Source organism: Piliocolobus tephrosceles, chromosome 18, assembly GCF_002776525.5.
Source record: "Piliocolobus tephrosceles isolate RC106 chromosome 18, ASM277652v3, whole genome shotgun sequence".
Classification (NCBI taxonomy): Eukaryota; Metazoa; Chordata; class Mammalia; order Primates; family Cercopithecidae; genus Piliocolobus; species Piliocolobus tephrosceles.
Genome location: NC_045451.1, coordinates 66,821,872 through 66,843,512, shown reverse-complemented (window position 1 = coordinate 66,843,512; position 21,641 = coordinate 66,821,872). Strand labels below are relative to the sequence as shown.

General features: G+C 39.4%; 1 protein-coding gene across 1 annotated transcript in view; it reads left to right on the top strand.

Moving 5' to 3' along the window:
* The window catches only part of L3MBTL4 (L3MBTL histone methyl-lysine binding protein 4), a 417,980-nt gene that overhangs the window by 305,647 nt on the left and 90,692 nt on the right, over positions 1-21,641 (top strand). The window contains exon 17 of the mRNA XM_023228495.2: positions 20,134-20,160. Within this exon, the coding sequence (XP_023084263.1) occupies positions 20,134-20,160 (27 nt within the window). The remainder of the gene's footprint in view (positions 1-20,133; positions 20,161-21,641) is intronic.

Here is a 21,641-nt window from a genome sequence, read left to right as displayed (position 1 = left end):
TCTTTCTTTCTTTCTTTCTTTCTTTCTTTCTTTCTTTCTTTCTTTCTTTCTTTCTCTCTCTCTCTCTTTCTCTCTCTCTTTCTTCTCTTTCTTTCTTCTCTTTCTTTCTTTCTCTCTGTCTCTCTCTTTCTCTCTCTCTCTCTTTCTTTCTTTCTTCTTTTTCTTTCTTTCTTTTTTATGGGGTCTATCTCTGTCACCCTAGACTGGAGAGCAGTGGCGTGATTGTGGCTCACTGCAACCTTGGCCTCCCAGACTCAAGCAATCCTCTTACCTCAGCCTCTCATAGTGCTGGGATTACGGGTGTGAGTCACTGCACCCAGTTGACAGGAGTCTCTTAATTGAAGTATTTAATACATTTATATCTAATGTTATTAATGTTAAGTTGGACTTAGGGTTATTATCATTTTTTTAATTGACACCAGAGTCTCACTCTGTCTCACAGGCTGCAGTGCAGTGGTGCAATCCAGGCTCACTTCAACCTTCACCTCCTGGGTTCAAGCGATTCCGGTGCCTCAGCCTCACAAGTAGCTGGGATTACAGGTGTGTACAACCATGCCCAGCTAATTTTTGTGTTTTTAGTAGAGACAGGGTTTCATCATGTTGGCCAGGCTGGTCTCGAACTTCTGGCCTCAAGTGATCTCCCCACCGTGGCCTCCCAAAGTGCTGGGATAACAGGTATAAGCCGTGCCCAGCCTATTGCTACCATCTCTATAATTGTTTTCTAATTTTCTCAGTAGTTTGTATTCAATTTTATATTTTTGCTTTATCTTTTTAAACCAAAATTCATGTGAGTGTACCATTTTCCATCTATTACCTTATTTATTTTTAATATTCTGTTAGTAGATACTCCAGCTACTACCAAATGCATCTTTATCTTTATATAGAATCATTTTTCTTCTATCTGAAAAATTATCTTTTGTACTTCGTTTATAGTGTCTTCTAGTTATTGTTTTTTTTTTAGACAGGGTTTCACTCTGTCACCCAGGTTGGAGTGTGGTGGTGCGATCACAGCTCACTGCAGTCTCAACCTGTGGGGCTCAAGCGATCCTCCCACCTCAGCCTCTAGAGTAGCTGGGCCTACAGATGCGTGCCACCATGCCCATGCCCAGCTAATTTTTGCTTTTTTTTTTTTTTTTTTTTTTGTAAAGATGGGGCCTCACTATGTTGCTCAGGCTGGTCTCAAACTCCTAGGTTCAAACAATCTGCCTGCTTTGACCTCCCAAAGTGCTGGGATTACACACATGAGCCACTGCACTTGGCCTAGCTGATTTTGTTTTGTTGTTGTTGCGTAAGTTTTTCTTTGTCCAGAAATGTCCTTTTTTCACACAAACTTTTGAAGAATATTTTTACAGGTTATAGAATTCTAGATTGGCAGTTAATTTTTTTCAGGCTTTAAATATGATAATCCATTGGCTTCTGACTTCTGTCGTTTCTCTCAAGAAGTCAGCTGTAGCTTTATTGTGTCTCTTTGAAAGGAGTATGTCTTGGAGTGTGTCACATTTTATCTGATTACTTGTAAGATTTTTTCTGTTGTCCTTCGTTTTTAGCAGTTTTCTATGAAGTGCCTTATATTTGTCTCTTTAGGATCCATAGTGCTTAAGTCTGTGGGTGTATGGCTTTTTACCACTTTGAAAAATTTGACCATTATCTCCTCGTATATTGTTTATGCTCCATTCTCTCATTTCCCCTATTGACGCTCCATCTACGAATATATTAGACTTTCTTAGTTGTATGTCTTAAGAGCTCTTTTCTTTATTTCCCCTCTGTTTTTAGTACATACTTCAGCCTGGATATTTTTCTAGTGTCCTATTTTCAAGACCAGTAATTCTCTCTTCAACTGTCTCCAAACTGCTATTACACTCATGTAATTAATTTTTAATTAAATTATTGTATATTTCTTAGTTTGGCAGTTTACCTATGTATGATTTTAATAGACCTTAATTCCTGAGTAAAATTCTCTTTCTTGCCATCTAATTTCTTAAATGCATTAGTCACCATTATTTATCCAAGTCATCTTTTGCCTTTGTTAGTGGAGCACTGAGTGAGTGAGATCAGCCTCGCCAAATGCATGGGAGCTGGGTGAGTCTTACTGCTGCCTGCTCCTCCCCACTCCCTTTTGTGAACTCTTCTGTGCAGTAGAGGCAGTTATACTCCCTTCTGAAACATTAGCCCAGTGGCCTGAGAATCACCTCCCAGTACTCACAGTGGCCACAGCTAGCCCAGCTCAAGAAAAGTCAGAGCACAGACCTGCCTAACCCTGCCCTCACTTGATTGTGCCCCTCCACCCACCCTGGTAGCTTAACACAGAGGACATAAACTTTGGGGAACTTTATAGCCCTGCCTATCACCTGAGGAAAAAAAAATACACACTTTCCCTCAGCAACTTATGGCAAGCTTAAATCCCACTGCTACTACTGCAGCTGGTTGCTGTTTTGCAAATGCCACCTCATGGCTGGAGGCCATCCAACATGGTCCATTAAACACCTCTAGGTAGAATGTGCCCAGGAAGGAGAAAATGAGTATGTGACCTCAGCTATCACCATTGTGTACAACACCCTGACTAACCAGAGGTTCTGAGCCTCTCCATGTGACAAGTTCACTGCAAATGTAACTATCATTTGAGAAACCCAACACACTAAGCCTCATCTCCAACCAAGAAATCTCACAGAGTGTATGTAACTCCCCTGCCATCTCCATCAGAGATGGTGCTGGCATACTCTGCTGGGAGACTTGAAGTTAGTTCACATTTCTGGATCCCTTGCAGACATTTCCCTGCACCAGCTCAAAGTGTGGTAGTCACACTGGGTGTCTAGACCCGGAAGAGCACTAACAATCACTGTGGTCTGGGTCTCAGGAAGTCTCATTCCTAGGGGAAGGGGGAGAGCATCACATCAAGGGAATATCTCATGGGAAAAAGAATCTGCACAGCAGGCCTTGAGTCCCAGATTTTTCCACTAGTGGGACGTTTCTTGTAGCAGGGACACAATTGCAGTGCCGGGTGCAGTAAGGAAAGCCTACACCTCTACCCCAACAATCAGGCAGCATCTCTGATCATAAAGGGGGTTGGAAAGGGGATCCTTTTTCCACACTGGTACACCACTACACACACAGCTGGGGCTCTCTCACAGGAATACAGTGTAGATGCACGTATAGATGGCCTTCCAGGAACAATTTAGGGTGATTGCACCCCCACAGGAGGAGCACTTCTCAGATTCAGGCTTGCAGAGTCACAACTCCTCTCTACTTGGAACATCAACGTTCCTACAGATGCAAAGAGGTACTTGTCTGATCTGAATAGCTGGAATACTGGGACAAGAAGATGGATAGCTTTCCTGCTTGCCTGGCAGTAGAGCTGAGGTAGCTTCCACCCTTCACTCTGATAAAACCTCAGCACATTTAATGTAGAGCTCCCCCAGGCACCTTCATCAAGGCTGGGACCTCTGCCTGCCGTTAGATATTATATGTACCCATCTCTTTAGCTACCACAAATACCTGCCCCAGGGATACCCCTCCTATTAGCCTGAATCATCAGCTTAGTAAATAAAATACCGGGAAAAATTAAATAAATAAAGAAGTGTGCACCATGGGAGAATGAGATAAGCTTCAAGAGATCCTAGCCGTTCCAACCCTACAGGAGACAGTGAACTTGCCCACAGGCCAAATGCATAACTACTGCAACCAGAGCCTGGGAAAGCCAGTGCACAAAAACTCTTTTTAACTAAGGAACTCCTACAGAGTCTTCACCACTGAAAGCATCAAGAATCAAATTAGGCTATAATAAACTATAAACATTAAAGTCAGATCCTTAAGAGGAAAAAGAAGAAATTAAAGAAAAAGCACAGTCAAATCAAAAATAAATTTAAGAACAATTTGAAGAAATGGTCCACCCAAATGAGAAGGAACCAGAAAAATAATTCTGGTAATATGACAAAACGGGGTTATATAACATCCCCAAGAAATCACACTGGCTCTCAGCAATGGATCCAAACCAAGATTAAGTCTTTGAAATACAGATAAAGAATTTAGAAGGTTGCTTATTAAACTACTCAAGAGATATAGAGAGAAAGGTGAAAACCAACATAAAGAAATTTTTTTTTTAAAAATTTAGGAGATGAATGAAAATTTTCCAGAGAGATTGATATCATGAAGTAAAACCAGTCAGAACTTCTGGAAATGAAAATCACCCTTAGGGAAATGCAAAATACAGTGGAAAAGTTTCTTCAATAGACTAGAACAAGTAGAAGAAAGAATCTCAGAGCTCAAAGATCAGGCTGTTGAATTAACCCAGTCAAAGATGAAGAAAAAAGAATCTCAAGAAATGAATAAAGTGTCTAAGAAATATGGGATCATGTAAAATGACCAAATCTAAGAATAATTGGTATTCCTGAGGGAAAAGAGAAGCCTAAATGTTTAGAAAACTTATTTGAGGGAATAATTGAGAAAACTTCCTTGTAGAGATCTATATATCCAAATACAGAAAACTCAAAGAACTCCTGGGAAATTCATTGCAAAAAGATCATCACCAAGGCACCTAGTCATCAGGCTAAAGTCTACATGTAGAAATGAGTTGAAGTTTAAGAGCTGTGAGACAAAAGCATAAGGTGACCTATAAAGGAAAATCTATCCAACTAACAGCAGATTTCTCAGCAGAAACCCTACAAGCCAGAAGAGACTGGGGTCCTATCTTTAGCTTCCTTAAGCAAAATAATTGTAAGCCAAGAATTTTGTATCCAGAAAAACTAAGCTTCATAAATGAAGGAGAGATAAAGTCTTTCTCAGACTAACAAATGCTGACAAACAAATATGCACCAAAATAGAACTTCCTTAAAGGACAAATCTCACAAGTCCTATGAAATAATAACACAATGAGAAAAAGAACAAAGTATCTAGGCAACATCTAATATGATCACAATACCTTACATCTCAATAATAATGCTGAATGTAAATGGCCTAAGTGCCTCACTTAAAAGATACAGAATGGCAGAATGCATAAAAAAATCAACCAAATATCCGTTATGTTCAAGAGACTCACCTAACACACAAGGAGTCTCATAAACTTAAAGTAAAGGGGTGGAAAAATATATTCTGTGCAACTGGAAACAAAAGCGAGCAGAAGTAGCTATTCTTATATCACACAAAACAGACTTTAAAGCAACAACAGTTAAAAAAAAGAATGACATTATATGATGATAAAAGGATTAGTCCAACAAGAAGATATTACAATCCTAGATTTATATGCACCTAACCGTAGAGCTCCCAGATTTATAAAATAATTACTACTAGACCCAAGAAATAAGGTAGACAGCAACACACTAATAGTGGGGTACTTTAATACTTCACCAACAGCACTAGAAGATCATCAAGACAGAAAGTCAACAAAGAAACAGCAGACTTAAACTATACCCTAGAACAAATGGACTTAACAGGTGTTTACAGAACACTCTTCCCAAATACAGAATATACATTCTATTCATCAGCTCATGGAGCATTCTCCAAGATAGACCATATGATAGACCATAAAACAAGTCTCAATAAATTTTAAAAAATCAAAATTATAACAGGGGTCTTCTCAGACCACAGTGGAATAAAACTGGAAATCAACTCCAAAAGGAACTCTCAAAGCTATACAAATACATGGAAGTTAAGTAATTTGCTCTTAAATAATTTTTGGTATAACAATGAAATCAAGGTCTAAATTAGAAAATTCTTAGAAATGAATGATAATAATGACAGAACTTATCAAAACCTCTGGGATACAGCAAAAACAGCCCTAAGAGGAAAGTTCATAATATTAAATGTATACATAAAAAAGTCTGAAAAAGCACAAATCAACAACCTAATATCACTTCTCAAGAAACTAGGGTAACAAGAACAAATTACACGCAGACGCAGGAGAAGAAAAGAAATATTAAAGATCAGAGCAGAACTAAATGAAATTGAAACAAAAAGAACATTATAGAAGATAAATGAAACAAAAAGCTGTTTCTTTGAAAAGATAAACAAATTTGATAGACTATTAGCAAGATTAACCAAGAAAAAAGAGAAGATCCATATAAGCTCAATTATTCAGTAGAAATGAAACTGGATATATTACAGTTGATACCACAGAAACACAAAATATCATTCAAAGCTACTGTGAACAATTTTGCGCACACAAATTAGAAACTCTAGGGGAAATGGATAAATTCCTGAGACATAAAACCATCCTAGATTAAATCAGGAAGAAATAGAAGTCCTGAATTAGACCAGTAACAGGCATCAAGATTTAATCAGTAATACAAAAATTGCCATCAACAACAAAAACGTCCAGGACCAGATGGATTTACAGCTGAAATCTACCAAACATTTGAAGAAGAATTGGTACCAATTCTACTGAAAGTGTTCCAAAAGATAAAGAAGGAATCCTTCCTAAATCATTATATGAAGCCGGTATCACCCTAATACCAAAACCAGGAAAGGACATAACAAAAAAAGAAAATTTCAATATCCTTGATGAACATAGATGCAAAAATCCTCAACAAAATACTGGCTAACCAAATCCAACAGCACATCAAAAAATAATAATAATACATTATGATCAAGTAGATTTCATCCCAGGGTTGCAGGTATAGTTTAACATGTGCAAGTCAATAGATGTGATACATCATATAGATAGAATTAAAAACAAAAACCATATGATCATCTCAATAGGCACAGAAAATGCATTTGATAAAATTCAACATCCCTTTAACATACCTATTAGCCTTACTGCACTTAGAAAAAATAAATACTAGAGAACTTTATCCCAAGTTAGAGACCAGCTGACATTAGAGGCTTGGAGGTGCTAAGATTGAAATGATTAATTTGTTTCCCTGCCAGATCTTCGGAAACACCTACACTCACAGGTCTGCTAGAAGCGTCATCGTAGCAGCCAATGAGGCTTTAAGTGAGAAGAAGATTGTTGGAACTGAGTGGAGGGGTCTGGGTGCCCTCTTAGTCTCCTTTCTAGGATATCTTGTGCTTTTTTTTTTAGCTTGGTTCTTAATATATTCTGTGTTATCCTTCTAAAAATTCCATTTGCCCTTCTTTTCATACAAAATGTTTTCTTATCAGATTCCACAAGTACATGAAAATGAGAAAGCCAGTTTTCTTGCTGGAAGACAAGATTCTGGTTTAAGATTTATGGATTATGATTCATGGATTTTTAAGAATTATAAACATTATTGACAAAATATTTTGAAATTGTAAATGTGTAGAAAAGTTATACTGCAAGAATAAGAAAGGCAGAGTAAAAATAAACCTGCTTTAATAAGTAGATACTTATTTTTAGGTGCAAGGCTTGAGGGAGTGACAACTCTGAAAACCACATTCCACAGCAGCAAGTCTGGTGCATGTGGGCAGCCATGCCAGAGGCTTCCTTGGAGTATTCCAAAAATAACCCTCTCGAACTGGAGTCTGTCTCTGACACATCCTCTTCTCCATACTGACACTGTCTCTGGTTATAATAGAATGCAGCTCCGCCTTTCCACATCACTCCAGACTAGATGCGTAATCAGTCCCTCTGACACTGTTGCTGGAATAGTGATCCGACACCTGCCATCAGCTGAGGGTCCTGGGCTATTGACTGTCCAGAGCTGTGGGAGACTGGACAGCCCAGAGATAACTGGAGAAGCAGATCTTATTACTGCAATAATTGCACCTTTGTGTTCCAACACTGCATAGTATTTTTCTCAGGAGCCAAAACTGGCTTCTAGGATTCTTGGATTCCAGGCTCACCATTCCAGGCAAGGTGATAGGGAATTGTGATAACTTTATCTTATTCCCGGTATCAGATTAACATGCATGTTGGCTTTGAAAGATGTGGCATTTCCATCCTTAGCGTCTGTGAACACGTAAGGATTATATATGGGTGTACAGGATGCCCCCTAAAGCAAAGCAGTTCTCTCCCTTATTCTTCATTCCTCCCACAGCACTGCCAGGCTTTGTCTTCTTTGTCTCTAATTTCATTGCTAAAGGGAAATATCCCCAGGATAGAGCAAAGAACCTTTACCTTCAAATATACCTTAGATCAAAGAGAGAAAGCCCCTGCATCCCTCCATCAGATTGGTAGTGTGAGACACTTTTTCTCTTGATTATAGGTACTGTGGACTTGAAAAAAAAATTCCCTGATTCATAGTCTCCTTGGGGAGACAGGCCTGTTTGGTAAGAAAAAGTTTTCTGAACTTGGGATTTATACTCCATAAAGCCACAGACAATGAGGAAGAATTAAAGGCTTGTTCTAAAGGATGCAGCAAAAAGGTTAGATAGAAGATTCAAGGTACTGGAGCAATGTAGAGAATGAGGCTGTGGAATTCCTTTCCTTAAAAACCTTTAGACAAAGATTGCCCTGGGATTCTCTACCCATACGGCACTGCTGTTTTGACATTTCATTAAATTTCTGAGAGACAAAACTTATAAATAGTAATGCCAAGCACCTATGTCTAAGGAGAAGAATCAGGATTTGATGTCTTGATTCCCACATGTATCATTGGGCAATCTATTTCAGTTCAACTGAAATTCATTACTGAGGAGTAGAAAATGAGAGTTGTTGCTGGTCCCAGCATACTTGAGTTAAGCTGTGTTGATTATTACAGAAGTTAAGAGGCACAAGAAATTTTTATCTCTTTATAAATTAAAGGAATAGCTATTATGAGCAATTTTAGATAAGGAAGGGGCATAAAATATTTCAGTACCATATGAAAATAGGCTTAGGGACTGTACCTGATACATGTTAAGGGTTTGGTTGAGTCACTCTTGAGTACACTGCTTGTCTTGTTGCTATGGTTACTGCTGCCTTGTGCGGATACACCGTGTATCGTTTATGTCATGGACTTCATTTATTAGCATAGACAACTCTTTCTTCTATTATTTACATGGTTCTCCTTCATTCATTATTTTTTAATGTTTTTCATTGTTGTTTTCCTTTTTTGAATACTTTTTAGTTGATGTATTTTTTTCTTCACATTTTGACTGCCAAGTTTTCAGTGATTTTGATGTGCAAAATAATCAGATTATAAAATAATCACAAGAAAATTAATAAAATAAACAATAAAGTAACAAGTACTTAAGGAAATGAAACTAAAAAGAGAGAGAAGCTTCCTGAGTTTTCTAGATATCGCTATTTTGATGAGTTTTTCTCTTTTATTTGCCTTTAGAAAGAGACAATTAAAAAATAAAAAACAATTTTCCCCAATGGTGATAGACTGTTATAAACTCTTGCCTGGTTTTTTATTCTGTGATTATGAAAAACATACTTCTGACCAGGCACGATGGCCCGCGCCTGTAATCCTAGCACTTTAGGAGGCCGAGGCAGGCAGATCACCATCACCTGAGGTCAGGAGTTTGAGACCAGCCTGGCCAACATGGCGAACCGCATCTCTACTAAAAATACAAAAATCAGCTGGGTGTGGTGGGCGTCTGTAATCCCAGATACTCGAGAGGCTGAGGTAGGAGAATCACTTGAGCCTGGGAGGCAGAGGTTGCAGTGAGCCAAGATTGTGCCACTGCACTCCAGCCTGGGTGAGAGAGCGAGATTCCAAAAGAAAGAAAGAAAGTAAGAGAGAGAGAGAGAGGGAGGGAGGGAGGGAGGGAGGGAGGAAGAAGAGAGAGAGAGAGAGAGAAAAAAAGAGAGAAAGAAAGAAAGAGAGAGAAATAGAGAAAGAAAGAAAAAGAAGAAAGAAAGAAAGAAAAAGAAAGAAAGAAAGAAAAAAGAAAAGAAAAACACTTTTAAAAGACATTTCTTAGCAGTGGCATCAAATAACTGTTTTCTTAATATATTCACTCTGATAGTAATACTGATAATAACAATATGTTCATCTAGCACTTTTCATTTATAAATTACTTTCATGTCTGTCCTGTTTTTCCTCTGAAAGATTGTGGTTTCCGTTTTACCGTTGAGGCGATTGATCTGCAGAGCAGGTGATTTACCCAACGTCACACAGCTCATGAATGACAGAGTTGCAGGTTAGAGTGACCTCTGCAGATCCAGAGCTTTTTCCCCATGGCCCACCATTTCATCAGGACACCCACGGAGTTAAACTGACTGTGTGGTTTCATGGAAAGTACCATTAGAAGTGGGGTTGGAGACCTGACTTTAAGCCCAGCCACAAACTCACTTTGTGGCTGAGCCCTGGGGGTGGGCCTGAGTCTCCTTTCCTGTAGCATGGAGAGCCTTTCTCTACCTCTCAAAGCAGCTGAGTGGATAAGAAAGGGCATTAAAAATAAGGGACACTATATATAAAGGTCTGAGCAGCGCTCAGGCGTTTCTCCATAAATTCATTGGAAGTAGACTAATAACACGTCAGAGGGAGTCTCCCGCCCAGTGCCTCGTGCCCAGCAGGGGCTCATGTGGTATGTGTGCTCAGGATGCAGTGACTTTTGCTTCCTATCTGACTACTGCTAAGTTCTTGTTCAAACACAAAAGCAAACTTCTGCTGAAACTTTGAGAATCTTGCTTTGTGCTGAATAAATTGGTGTTGAAGTCTGAAGGCAAAAGCCATTTCAGTGTCTCTGACATGGTTGTTCTGTTTAATAACAGTCTCTTTTTTCTTAAGAAGAATGCTTTTCTGCTTGGCCAGAAATTTCTTCTTGGAAATGACAGAATGGCTGTCTCACTGTTAATGAATTTTACAGCCCAGATTCCTTTTAGTTTAATGAAATATGGACAAATCAACCCAAAGCCATGCTTTAAAACAACGTAGAGGAAACCACCACTCCCCTGAAACACTGAGGTATTTTCTGTCTCGCTGGCCAGTGCACCTCTGAGGTCATCGCCTAATAACCGCGTGCATAGTGATTAGATTACGGTTCACAGTTGATACTGGTATGCTTTAAAAATAAACACAAAGTCCCTCATATACAGAGAAGAGGCTGAGGACAAAAGCTTAGTCATGTGTGATTCACATACATATCATGAAGTATAGCGGAAGGATCCTTCCCCGGGTCTGAGAATCTGGGTTCCAATTTAGTCACTGTTTCTCTGGCACTGGACACCACTCCCCCGGACCACTGTCAGATGATGCTTTGTGCTTGGCTAAATTGCAGAGGTTTTTAATTGTTTCCTTATTATATTTTATATCAAAAGATGGTTTTTAAAATCACTTCTGTCAACATGAGGGTTGGAGAATAACAAGTTTTCAAAGTTGTAACTCTTGTTTGAGTGTTGTTTTCTGTTTAGCCTTAATATAAAAAACCTTTGCTGACCAAGCTGTCTAGATTGCCCCAACGAAATCAATCAATCAATCCATCCATCAGTCTGTGCCTTTAACATACTATCGAAGAAAACTTACTTTCAAATATATCTGGTCAGGTGAATGGTTCTTCCTCTTAAGGGTCAGGGCATAGAACCCTCTACCTCTATCCCAGCCTTGACAACTTTTAAGCCTAGTGAGGTGAAACATAATGAGGTCTGAGCAAAGTGAACGTGGTCATAATACCAGATGTAATTAACAATATAAATTAATCTAAGAATCAATGTCCAAAATGTCAGAAATTTTCTTTGGGGGGCTTCATTGTGCCAAAAGGTTAAAATCTCTTTAAACATCATGAACGTCTAGGAAATTTGTAAGATAAGTTGGAACGGCTAAAATGGTTACTCTTTCATATGTAATTCAGGATGATATAACTAGTCACTGAAAATAGGCATGAGATGCAATTTGGCTTGCCTCTCCAAGTGGACAGCGCTAAGGTATCCAGTCACACTGTCTCACAGATTCCTGAGGTTAAAGGTGCAATTCCCCTGAACGAGTCTTAAAACCAGGTGTTTTCAACTGCATAGTGATTAGATTAGACACTAAGATAGTGTCTTCCTGTGGGTTCATGTGGAGTAACCTGTAAGTGAAGCAGAGGGAAGCTGAGCTTCAGGGAAAGGGAAAAGAGCCCAAAGCCTAGCCACACAGTGCCGCCTCCCTGGCAATGCAGGGGACTTGCGGCATTTCCACAGAATCATGTCTGTGGTCCCAGCATCATTTGTGGGTTCATCAAGCACATGTTCTTTACATACCCAGCATTATTCTAGGCACAGGCCATACCACAGTAAATAAGAGCAACACTGGCCTGAGCTGTCGTGGAGGTCTGTGGCGAAGCGTTAATCTGTTTGAGGTTACAGCCAAGATAAGTGCCAGGCAAGGGCAGCACAGGGCTGGGAGGTCAGGGCCTGTTTCTGGGAAAGTGACATGGCCCAGATCCAAAGGATGAGGGGAATGAAGTGTCAGGGAAGGGGCAGGGGCAAGGGCAAAGGGCCTGGGAAGAAAAGAAGGATGTTTTCTAAGTGTTTCCATTCACTAGCAGTAGGAGTACTGAGCGTGCTAAACCCCTGGAGGGAGTATCTGATTTGATATTCTCACAGAGAGAGGAAACTAAGGTACAGGAATTGAATTTCATACCCCTGACTCCATGCCTCACATATGGTGCCAGGGATTGAATCCAGGTCTTACTGTAGAACCTGTACTGGACTGCCATCCTGCACTGCCTCTAATGTGAGCAGGTGGGCACTTTGGGGGACTTAAGTGACAGCAATGTATGAGACAATCTGTTTGCCAAGAAAAAAAAAAATTATGACGATGCAGTCTGAGTCAGGTGTCTCAGTCCATCACTTCTCCTGCTAAGTTCTACAGTGCTGTGAAGATGGAGTTTGGAGAGTCTTTAGTGGGGAAGATGTTATCACTAAGAATGGACAAACACACAAAAGCATTGAGAGCCTTTATCTCCCAGGTAGGAAATAAGCAGGGGGACTTGAAGAGCAACATCAGAAGAGAGATGATGTGTCTGCTAGCATCTGGCAAAAACAGGCAAAAAATGTTTTTTATGCATTCTGAAGTATAGAACTTAACCCAAGCATGTCAATTAGACTTTGCAGAAGCATTTGCACACCATGATTTTTCCAGTCACTTTTCACATATTTAGTTCAGCTGCCTTTATTGAACATATCATTTATGTGCCCACTAGACTGTGAACTTCCCATCAACTTAAAATAACAACAGAGGGAGACAAGCTCTCCAAAGAAAGAGTTTACTGGGGAATAGCAAGAGATTGTCATTAGGATATGCATGCTGCGGTGGACCATAGGTGCAACCAGAGAAGCAAGGGAAGGCATGGGTTTTTAAAGGGGAAAGGAGGGCAGTTGCATTCGTTCTTTTGAAGCAATTATCCTTGGCTACGAGGATTAATAACAAGGGTGAGTCAGTCTATTAGTGAACAGGCCATTAGTGAGCAGGCATCCTCATAGAAGTAATCTTTGTGCAAGGTTGCCATGGCCTTTGTGAAGGTTGTGGTTTTGGCAGCCTTTTGTGATAGTACCAGTTATCAGACAAATGTGCATGAGGGCCTTCCCTTCATGGACTACTGGATCCATTTCGTTAGGATTGGACATAAGTGACTCCATTTGTACAGGCAACTTTCACATTCTCATCAGCAGGAAATCGTCACTTATTTTCGCATCCTCTTGTCTAACCCAGTTCCAGTCCTACAGTGGAAACTCAGTACTGAGTGAATTTTGTAGCATTTCTGAAACCAAGCCCCTTGCCTCTTTCTCTATGTTTATTACCTTCACAAATGTATATTTTAGCTATGCAAGCAGATGCTTTACTAACACACCTAACTAGATTAGCAATTGTCTTACTGTCTTAGTGTAGTGTATTGCGAAGAGCCAGCACTAGCTGAAAATACATGACACTCCTTCTACCATTTAAAAACAGAAAGTCACAATGAACAAGGACTGGTTGATAATCACGTTTGTTTATTGGACTTGTTCTTCCAAATGATAAATTTGTTCTGGGAAATGCAAATTAATGGGACGTCCTGCTGGAATCCTCTAAATTGTGAGTGTTTCTGCCTTGCCAGCAAGTATGCACTGTAGTTTAGGGATTTGCAGCACTCCATTTGTGTAGTACGATTTCATCCACTGCAGTACATTTTCCAGTTTGTTGGCCTGTTCTTCCCCTAAGAACTAGCAGTGTTGGAATTCTTTATGTCCATTAGCCTACTAACACACTGAGTCTTGAAACAGAAAATTCTCCACTATTGGCAAAGTAAGAAAAAGTGAGCTATTTGCAAAACGTAAATTCACATTCTCTTTCTTTCCTCAAATTAGATGGAAAAATTAGATGGAAAAATACGTAAGAATTGTGTAACTTGCCCTTTCGGCTGCAAAGACCAAACAAGGATATTTGACCTTTATTTGCATTTGCTTAAATGTTTGAAGACTGATATTTGTTATTCCGCAAGAGGCGTAGAAGTACAGTAAGCCCCACTGTTCACTGTAGCCAGCAACTGGCAGGGAGTAGGTACTGATTCATAGTTATTACAATCCAATATATTGCTTTATTAAAAGTTAGCTATATATCAACTGCCATATTCTGAAAATGTGTAATTAATTTGATACTGAAAAATGCTGAACTTACTTGTATTGCTTTGTGATTCAGAAAGCATTCTGTAGACTTAACTTCAGAGCCATTGTTTTAACATCACTTTAAGTTGTATTTATCCATGCGACCATGCCAGTTAATAGGAATTTCCAGTTGGTAGCATGCTATCAGTACCTATGTATATTCATAATTTTCAAATCAAAAAATCAAAGAAAAAATGCTTATGAAGTCGACTTAAAAGACATTTTTAGTCATTACTAAATGTTTCTCTAAGTTCTTACAAAGCCTTTGGAGCTGCCTCCAGTTGCTTTTCAAAAAACCCATTTCTAAAGTAGAAATGTTCTCACTGAACAATCAGTATTAGGGGAACTGCAAGGCAAACAGCTCGGAGCCCAATAGCCAAAGACGCACCATTAATGTTGAATGAAACAGAGTCTCTACTGATGGGAAATTTCACAAGACTCCTCTGGTGTTTTCTGTGATACCTGTTCCAGCCCCACAATGGCCACTTTCAATCCTCCCCCACTATTAACACTCCTCCTGCCAAGTCAAGAATTCCTAATGTAATGTAGTAAACGCCATGCTGAAAAATGGGCCCTTACGATGCCAGGGTCCAGGAACACAACTCACCACTCCCAGGAGGAAACCTTCCCTTAGCACAGGCACCACCTCCTCAGACAGCCCTGCAAATATAGGAAGGTGGTGGCTCCACACAGGGCCACAGTCATTGTCTGCACCACAGTCACAGAACACGTCCAATCCACTGCCGACATTTTGAAGAAAGGGCCGAATTCATCCACTGAATCTGTCCTATCAAGGAAAGCAAATCAAGCTTGCTGCCCTATTCTTTTTTTTTTTTTTTTTTTTCTGTGACAGAGTCTTGCTGCGACACCCAGGCTGGAGTACAATGGCACGATCTCAGCTTACTGCAAGCTCCGCCTCCCAAGTTCAAGCGATTCTCCTGCCTCAGCATCCCGAGTAGCTGGGATTACAGGCACGCGCCATCGTGCCCAGCTAGGTTTTGTATTTTTAGTGGAGACAGGGTTTCACCATGTTGGGAGGCTGGTCTCGAACTCCTGACCTCAGGTGATCCGTCCACCACAGTCTCCGAAAGTTCTGGGATTACAGGCGTGAGCCACCGTGCCCGGTGTGCTGCCTTATTCTTGAATGAAGACGTTCATGCTGACTGTCATGATCTCAGCAGCATCTCATTACTCCATAGTCGGCAGAATTTTAGTCAGGATCCTTCTGAACTGGCAACCCCAAATTAACTTGGACTCTGTGTTCTGTTGACTAGCATACACTGAAGACACAGTGTGGAATACTAGCAAAAGGAGTTCTGCAGGATGTGCCTCTCTCAGGCTGAGAAGGTGTCCATGCGTCAACATCGCAGGCGGTTGCAGCCTAGCACTGACCTGGCGGCAGCTGCCACCAGCACATCTCACATCTATTTCCCCAGAGACCTGAGGCCAGAGAGAAACAGGATCACAAACTGTGCTGATATCGCATGTCCAGAATTCTTCAATATGTAGCACATTAAGAGCAGATCAATACACATTCTACAACAAACTTTGCTTCTTACCCTATGTTTCCCATTATGAGCTGGGAGGAAAAAAAAATCCCCCCCGTTTGCTTTGTCTCCCTCTCTCCAGAACTCATTTCAGACCCATGCTATTTCCCTAAGATAAGAAGAAAAAAATTCCATTAAAAACCAGAAGTCACACACTTCACAGCAGCAGCCCATGTAGCTACTGCATTTTATTCAAGTAGCAAATATGAGAACACAGTGGAGCACACTGGCGTCAGATTATATTTGCATTTTGGAAAATATTAGACATTGATTTTATTGAGTTGCCCTAAGTTATATACTTTAGAAATTCTTGTGCACCCTCTAATAATAGAGGGTATAACCATTCATAAAGACTATGGAAGTTTGCTCTTAAATTATAAAAATTACACAGTGAATTTATTAATATTTTTATCATTATAAAGTCTACAAGGTTAATTGCTTTGCAGAATGGTGAATGTAACTAGTTTTTCCAGTTTCTATTTAAAGGAAAAGGCTAAAGCTAAATCAGCCAGGATTGCATATGATCCTAAAGCATTTCTCTGACATAATGTGGGAAAATATGAGGGGAGAACAGGATTTGGTGAGAAGTTAGATTATGCAAGTTCTTTATCCAGAGGAAAGGGATACAGATAATTAACTTTGTAACCATCTTTTGACCGTGCCCTCCCGTGTCACATTGTCACTATGTCACTTTATAATTTTTTTTAAAAGTTTGGTCTCTTATTATGCCAAATTGAGTGGCATGAGTGTTGTGGGTAATTTCTTACTTATAATACTCAACATCCTGTATTTACTACCTTCCTGAACTCTCACCTATGTTTTGCGATAGCATTTTGCTAGCTCACATCCTGATCAGTTAAAAATTTGTATTTTGTGTAACAAAGAACATGAGAGAATTGCATAGGTGTGCTCTATGCAATTGCAAGTTGAGCTTTGTGTGCAGTTACTTTCCTTTTCCAAAATAATTTCAGCTTTTATTTTCAATTCAAGGGTTACATGTACAGGTTTGTTATACGGATATATTACATGGTGCTGAGGTTTGGGGTGTGAATAATCCCATCACCCAAGTAGTGAGCATAACACCCAACAGTTTTTCAACCTTTGCCCCCTTTCCTCTCTCCTCCCTGTATTAGTTTCCCGTGTCTATTGTTGCCCCCTTTATGCCCATGAGTATGTGATATTTAGCTCCCACTTATAACCAAGTCATGCGGTATTTGATTTTCTGTTCCGGTGTTAATTCACTTAAGTTAGTGGCCTCCAGCTGCATCTATGTTGCTGCAAAAGATATGATGTCATTTTTTATGGCTGCATAGTATTCCATGGTATATATGTGCCAGATATTCTTTATCCAATCCACTGTTTATGGGCACTTGTATGTTTTCTATTGAGGAATGTCTGTTCATGCATTTTGCCTACTTTTTAATGGGGTTGTTTGGTTTTTGCTTGTTGATTTGTTTAAGTCCCTTATAGATTCTGGACATTAAACCCTTATTGGAAGCACAGTATGAGAATATTTTCTCCCATTCTATAGGTTGTCTGTTTACTCTATTGATAATTTCTTTTGCTGTGCAGAAGCTCCTTAGTTTAATTAGGTCCAATTTGACAGATTTTGTTTTTGTTGCAATTGCTTTTTAGTCAAATTCCAGGCCAATATTCAGAAAATGGTGTTTCCTAGGTCTTCTTCTAGGATTCTTTTCTATTTTGTCTTTTTTTCTTTCTTTTGTTTGGAGAATGGGGTCTTAGTACGTTGCCCAGGCAAGTCTCAAACTCCTGGGCTCAAGCTATGCCCCCCGACCTCTGCCTCCCTAAGTGCTGGAATGACATGTGTGAACCACCATGCTGACGTTTTACATTTAAATCTTTAATCCATCTTGAGTTAATTTTTGCATATGGTGAAATGTAGTGGTCTGGTTTCATTCTGCATATGGCTAGTCAGCTATCCTAGCCTTATTGAATAAAGTCTTTTCCTCATTGCTTGTTTCTGTTGACTTTGTTGAAGATCACATGGCTGGAGTTGTACAGCTTTATGTTTGGGTTCTTTATTCTATTCCGTTGTTCTGTGTGTGTGCGTTTTTGTACCAGTACCATGCTGTTTGAGGTTTTTCTTATCATTTTATATTTTTTTATTTTATTTTTATTTATTTATTTTTTTGAGATGAAGTCTTACTCTGTTGCCCAGGCTGGAGCACAGTGGCGTGATCTTGGCTCACTGCAGCCTCCACCTCATGGGTTCAAGCAATTCTCCCACCTCAGCATCCCTAGTAGCTGGAATTACAGGTGCCCACCACTGCACCAGCTAATGTTTAGTAGAGAAGGGGTTACATCATGTTGGCCAGGCTGGTCTTGAACTCCTGACCTTAAGTAATCCACCTGCCTTGACCTCCCAAAGTGCTGGGATGACAGATGTGAGCCACCATGCCCAGCCAATGCTATTTTGATTACGGTTGCCTTATAGTATAGTTTGAAGTTGGGTAGTGTGATGCCTCCAGCTTTGTTCTTTTTGCTTAAGAGTGTTCTATTTGGGCTCTTTTTGGCTCCAAATACATTTCAGAATGATATTTTTAATTCTGTGAAAAATGACATCAGTAGTCTGATAGGGATAGCGTTGAATCTGTAAATTGCGTGGGGAAGTATGGCCGTTTTAATGATACTAATTTTTCCAATCCATGAACATGGAATGTTTTTCCATTTGTTTATGTCATGTATGAGTTCCTTCAGCAGTGTTTTGTAGTTCTTTGTAGAGATCTTTCACCTCCTAGGTACTCTTAGGTATTTTATTTTTATTGTAGCTATTGGAAATTATTTGACTCTCAGCTTGAATATTATTGATGTGTACAAATGGTACTGATTTTTGTACGTTGGATTTTGTATCCTGAAATTATATTGAAGTTGTTTACCCATTCTGGGAGGCTTTTGGTAGAGTCTTTAGGGTTTTCTAGGTGTAGAATCATTTTGTCAGCAAAGAGAGATCATTTGACTTCTTGTTTTCCTATCTGAATGCCTTTTATTTCTTTCTCTTGCCTGATTGCTCTGGCTAGGACTTCCAGTACTATGTTAAATAGGAGCGGTGAGAGTGGGCATCTTTGTCTTGTTCCAGTTCTCAAGGGGAATGCTTCCAGCTTCCAGCTTCCAGCTTTCGCCCATTCAGATGTTGGCTGTGGGTTTGTCACAGATGGCTTTTATTATTTTGAGGTATTTTCCTTTGATGACTAGTCTGTTGAAGGTTTTTAACATGAAAGGATGTTGGATTTTATCAAACACTTTTTCTGCATTTATTGAGGTGATCACATGATTTTTGTTTTTAATTCTGTTTATGCTGTGAATCACATTTATTGATTTGCATTTGTTGAACCAACCTTGCATCCCAGGAATGAAGCCTACTTGATCCTGGTGAATTAACTTTTTGATATATTGCTGGATTCAGTTTGCTAGTATTTTACTGAGGATTTTTATGTCTATATTTATCAAGGATGTTGGCCTGAAACCTTTTTTTTCATTGTGTCTTTGCCAGATTTTGGTATCAGAGTGATGCTGGCTGTGTAGAATCAGTTAGGGAGGAGTCAGTCCCTCCTCCTCAGTTTTTTGGAATTGCTTCTGTAGGATTGGTACTAGCTCTTCTTTGTACATCTGGTAGAATTTGGCTGTGAATCCATCTGCTCCAGGGCTTTTTTTGGTTGGTAAGATTTTTATTTCCAGTTCAATTTTGGGACTAGATATTGGTCTGTTCAAGGTTTCAATTTCTTCCTGATTCAATCTGGGGAGGTTGTGTGTTTCCAGGAATGTGTTAATTTCCTCTAGATTTTCTAGATTGTGTGCATAGAGATGTTCATAATAGTCTCTGAGGATTTTTTGCATGTCTGTGGGATTGGTTGTAGTGTCATATGTCAATTCTGATTGTGCTTATTTGGATTTTCTGTTTCTTTGTTAATTTAGCTAACTGTCTATCAATCTTGTTTGTTCAAATAACTAACTTTTGGTTTTGTTGATTCTTTGTATGTATGTTTGGATCTAAATTTTGTTCAGTTCTGCTCTGATTTTAATCAACTCTTTTCTTCTGCTAGTTTTGGGGTCAGTTTATTCTTGTTTTTCTAGTTCCTCTAGATGTGATGTTAGATTGTTAGTTTGAGATATTGTCAACTTTTTGAGGTAGGTGGTTAGTGTCATAAACTTTTCTCTTCACAGTGCTTGTGCTGCATCCCAGCGGTTTGGGTATGTTGTGTCTCTGTTTTCATTTATTTCAAAGACTTTTTATTACTTCTGCCTTAGTTTTGTCATTTACCTAAAAGTTATTCAGGAGCAAGTTTTCTAATTTCCATGTAATGTGTGGTTTGGGGAGATCTTGGTATTGATTTCTATTTTAATTCCCTCGTGGTGTGCAAGTACGTTTGGTGTGATTACTGTATTTTTTAAAATTTATTGAGACTTGCTTTATGGCCAATCATGTAGTTTATCTTGGAATGTGTTCCGTGGGCAAATGAGAGTAATGCATATTCTGTTTTGATTAGTGGAGTATTCTGTAGATGCCTATTAGGTCTACTTGGTCAAGTGTGAAATTCAAGTCCAGTTTTCACACTTGTTAGTTTTCTGCCTTGATGATCTGTCTAACGCTGTCAGTGGCATGTTAAAGTCCTCCAGTATTATTGTGGGATGGTGTAAGTCTTTCTGTAGGTCTATAAGTAGTTGTTTTATGAATCTGGGTGCCCCAGTGTTGGGTGCATATGTGTTTAGGATAGCTAAGTCTTCTTGTTGAGTTGAACTCTTTATCATTATGTAATACCCTACTTTGCCATCCACTTTTTTTTTTTTTAACTGTTGTTGGTTTAAAGTCTGTTTTATCTAATATGGGAATAGCAACCTCTGCTATTCTTATCTTTTTTTTTTTTTTTTAACTGTTGTTGGTTTAAAGTCTGTTTTATCTAATATGGGAATAGCAACCTCTGCTATTCTTATATTATTTTTGTTTTCTGCTTGCATGGTAGATCTTTCTCCACCCCTTTACTTTGATTCTGTGTGTATCATTATGTGTCAGATAGGCCTCTTGAAGACAGCAGATGGAATTATTGTGTTTCTTTATCCAATTTGCCACTCCATGCCTTTTAAGTGGAGAGTTTTAGACTGTTTGCATTCAGGGTTAATATTAATATATGAGATTTTGATCCTATTGTGAAGTTGTTAGCCGGTTGCTTTGTAGTTCCTATTGTGTGGTTGCTTTTTAGGGTCTATGGGCTATGTACATAAGTGTGTTTTTGTGGTAGAAGATGTTGTTCTTTAATTTCCATGTGGAGGCTTCTGATGTAGTTTGGCTGTGTCCCTACCCACATCTCATCTTGAATTCCCACATGTTGTGGGAGGGACCCAGTGGGAGGTGATTGAGTCATGGGGGGCAGGTCTTTCCCATGCTGTTCTCATGATAGTAAGTGAGTTTCACGAGATCTGATGGTTTTAAAAATGCGAGCTTCCCTGCACAAACTGTCTTTGCCTGCTGCCATCCATGTAAGAGGTGACTTGCTCCTCTTTGCCTTCCACCATGATTATGAGGCCTCCCCAGCCATATGGAACTGTAAGTCCAATAAGCTTCTTTCTTTTGTAAATTGCCCAGTCTCAGATATGTCCTTATCAGCCACGTGAAAACAGACTAACACACCTTCCTTAAAGATCTTTTGTAAGGCTGGTCTAGAGGTAACAAATTC